At 55.8% G+C, this 2,485-nt stretch overlaps 1 protein-coding gene across 1 annotated transcript in view; it reads left to right on the plus strand.

Annotated features, from left to right (window-relative positions):
* bbs9 (Bardet-Biedl syndrome 9) overlaps nt 1-2,485 on the plus strand; it is a gene marked incomplete at both ends in the record, with an annotated part of 18,432 nt that overhangs the window by 6,835 nt on the left and 9,112 nt on the right. The window contains 4 exons of the mRNA XM_002957468.1: nt 56-265; nt 662-791; nt 1,155-1,238; nt 1,582-1,676. Coding sequence (XP_002957514.1) covers nt 56-265; nt 662-791; nt 1,155-1,238; nt 1,582-1,676 — 519 coding nt within the window. The remainder of the gene's footprint in view (nt 1-55; nt 266-661; nt 792-1,154; nt 1,239-1,581; nt 1,677-2,485) is intronic.

The raw sequence follows: 2,485 nt of genomic DNA on the forward strand, positions 1-2,485 counted from the left end.
ACCCACCCCTCCACCCCACATACTCCCCTGTTTTGATTTCTCATGTTCCGCTCAGATCCCCCACCGCCTGGACGCCCCCCGGGGGCACAGTCTGTCCGGGGCTGAGGGTTTGGAGGACCTGAGCTCGCTGGGCTCGTTCAGTGGCGGCAAGAGACTCACCATCAAGCTGTATCTTGCGGTCCAGGGGGCCCCCGGACTGGGTGCGGGGGGAGTGGAGAACCTCAAGCTGTCGGTTACGGCGCCGGAACCGCTGACACCCGTGGTGGTGGGTTTTGGGGGGGGGGAAGGGGTGTTTTGGGGGGGGGAGGGGTGTATGTATGTATGTATGTATGTACGTGGCGATGCTGTGTACATTGGGGGTAAAGGGCGGGCATACACTTTGCTCCCCTTCCCGTTGTTCGTCTCCTCCTTCACCCCCGGCTTGGGGCGGGCCCCACTCCAAGCCCCCATTTTTTGCTTTGTACTGCAACAACTGGCGCATTTTGTGCATTTTGCTGCGTACAATTTCTACCCCTGACCACCACCACCACCATCACCATCACCATCGCCACAACCATGACAAAGCCGTACTATCGTACCTCGTACACGTGATGGCGAACGACGATTGTTTTTGTCCCTCCTTCCCCCCTCCATTTTCCCCNCAATACACATCGCCGTACAGTCCGAGATTGTCGTTCCCCACGTCAGTATGGACCCCCTGGAGCCCACTGTGGCCCTTGTCGTACTGGCCACCGGGTCGGGCCTACCCGCCAGTGCCACAGCTATGGTGGTGGCGACGTACACAACCACAAGTGGGTTTGCGGATGCGGTGGTGGTGGTGGTGGTGGTGTGGAAAGGTGTATGTATGTACGTATGTGAAGAAGTCCCCCCCCTCCTCTCTTCCTCATACCCCACACTCTGTCTCCGTCACACTCTCTCTCCTTCCTCGTCTCTTTTCAGTCCGTACAAGGCCTCCTTCCCCCCCACACCTTTTCCCCCTGGGAAAAAATCCGCATTCCCCCAACCTGCCCCCAGCCGTCTTCCCCGCCCCGCACTCTACCACCCGCTTGCCAGGGTGAGGCGTGTCTAGGATTGGCAGTTTTTCTTCCCTAACCCCCCTTCCCCCCTCTTTCCCCCCCTTCCCCCTCCTACCCCTACCCCTACCTCCTACCCAGGCGGGGAGCCTCGCACCCAGAAGTTGGATCTGGTCGTACCACTGTGTGCCTTCTGCCAGGTCGTACCGCCCGTCAAGAGCGCGGGTGAGGAGGGGGGAGGGGACGGGTGGCGATGCGTGTGCGTCTGTTTGTGTGTATGTATGAATGTTAGGGTGTTAGGGGCTGCAGTAGGTGAAGGGATAACGACAGTAAACCCCTTGTCTCTTCCCCCCCTCCACATACACACACACATCTTATACTCCTCTGCTTTGTGTGGCCTGTAACGGCAACATAGTAAATCCACTGATTTACGGCTTTGTAACGGGCACACATACAGACATACACACATGTAATGACCCCCCGGGTTTTCCCTCCCCTCAAATCATGGCGGCCCCCCACGCACACACATATATACAAACACACACACACACCGGGGCATTGAAAACAGAGTTCAAGGTGACCATCTCGACCAACCGCGCCCCGCCGCTCCTGGGCTCGCTGTTCGAGGATGTGCTGGCTGCGGCATCACCGGGCGTGGCGCAGGTACGTCGTACGGAAAAGCACGCATGGGGTACGACATGTTGGCGTACGGAGAAAGAGTGCATGAGTAGGCTCCGAGGCTGAACCCCGGGTGGGTTTGGGTTTAGGGAGCGAACAGGCCCAAGAGCCCGAGCACCTTGGGGGCGGAGGAAGGGAAGGGAGAAATGGGGGAAGGAGGGGGCGCGGTCACACGAAACACACAACGGACCGTTACTGCTGTGTTGCGGTCCCCCCCCTCCTTTGCTGTGCTATTTACCTAAATCCCCTACCTGCCCACCCTGCCTTATCTACCTTCTCTCCTACCCCGACCCCATCCCTGTCACCTTCTGCCTACCTACCGGAGGGCCCCTCAAAACACACACAAATACACATACACACACAGTTACACACACGCGCGGCCTTTCCCATATGCTTGCAGATCGCATATGCTTGCAGATCGTATCTGCTTGCAGATCACATATGATTGCACATCGCATGTGGCATATGCTTGCATATGAAGCATTTGCGCATATGAAACACATGTGCATATGTGCATATGAAGCATATGAAGCATATGTGCATATGTGCATATGTGCATATGTGCTTATGTGCTTCTGTGCATATGAAGCACATGTGCACATGTGCACATGTGCACATGAAGCATATGTGCATATGTGCATATGTGCATATGTGCATATGTGCATATGTGCATATGAAGCATATGTGCATATGTGCATATGTCCATATGAAGCATACGAAGAAAAAAAAAAGAAAAAAAAGCGCACAAAAAAAAAGGACGCGCGCGCGCTGGGGATTGAACTCATATGATATGC

Source organism: Volvox carteri, assembly GCF_000143455.1.
Source record: "Volvox carteri f. nagariensis unplaced genomic scaffold VOLCAscaffold_74, whole genome shotgun sequence".
Taxonomy (NCBI): Eukaryota; Viridiplantae; Chlorophyta; class Chlorophyceae; order Chlamydomonadales; family Volvocaceae; genus Volvox; species Volvox carteri.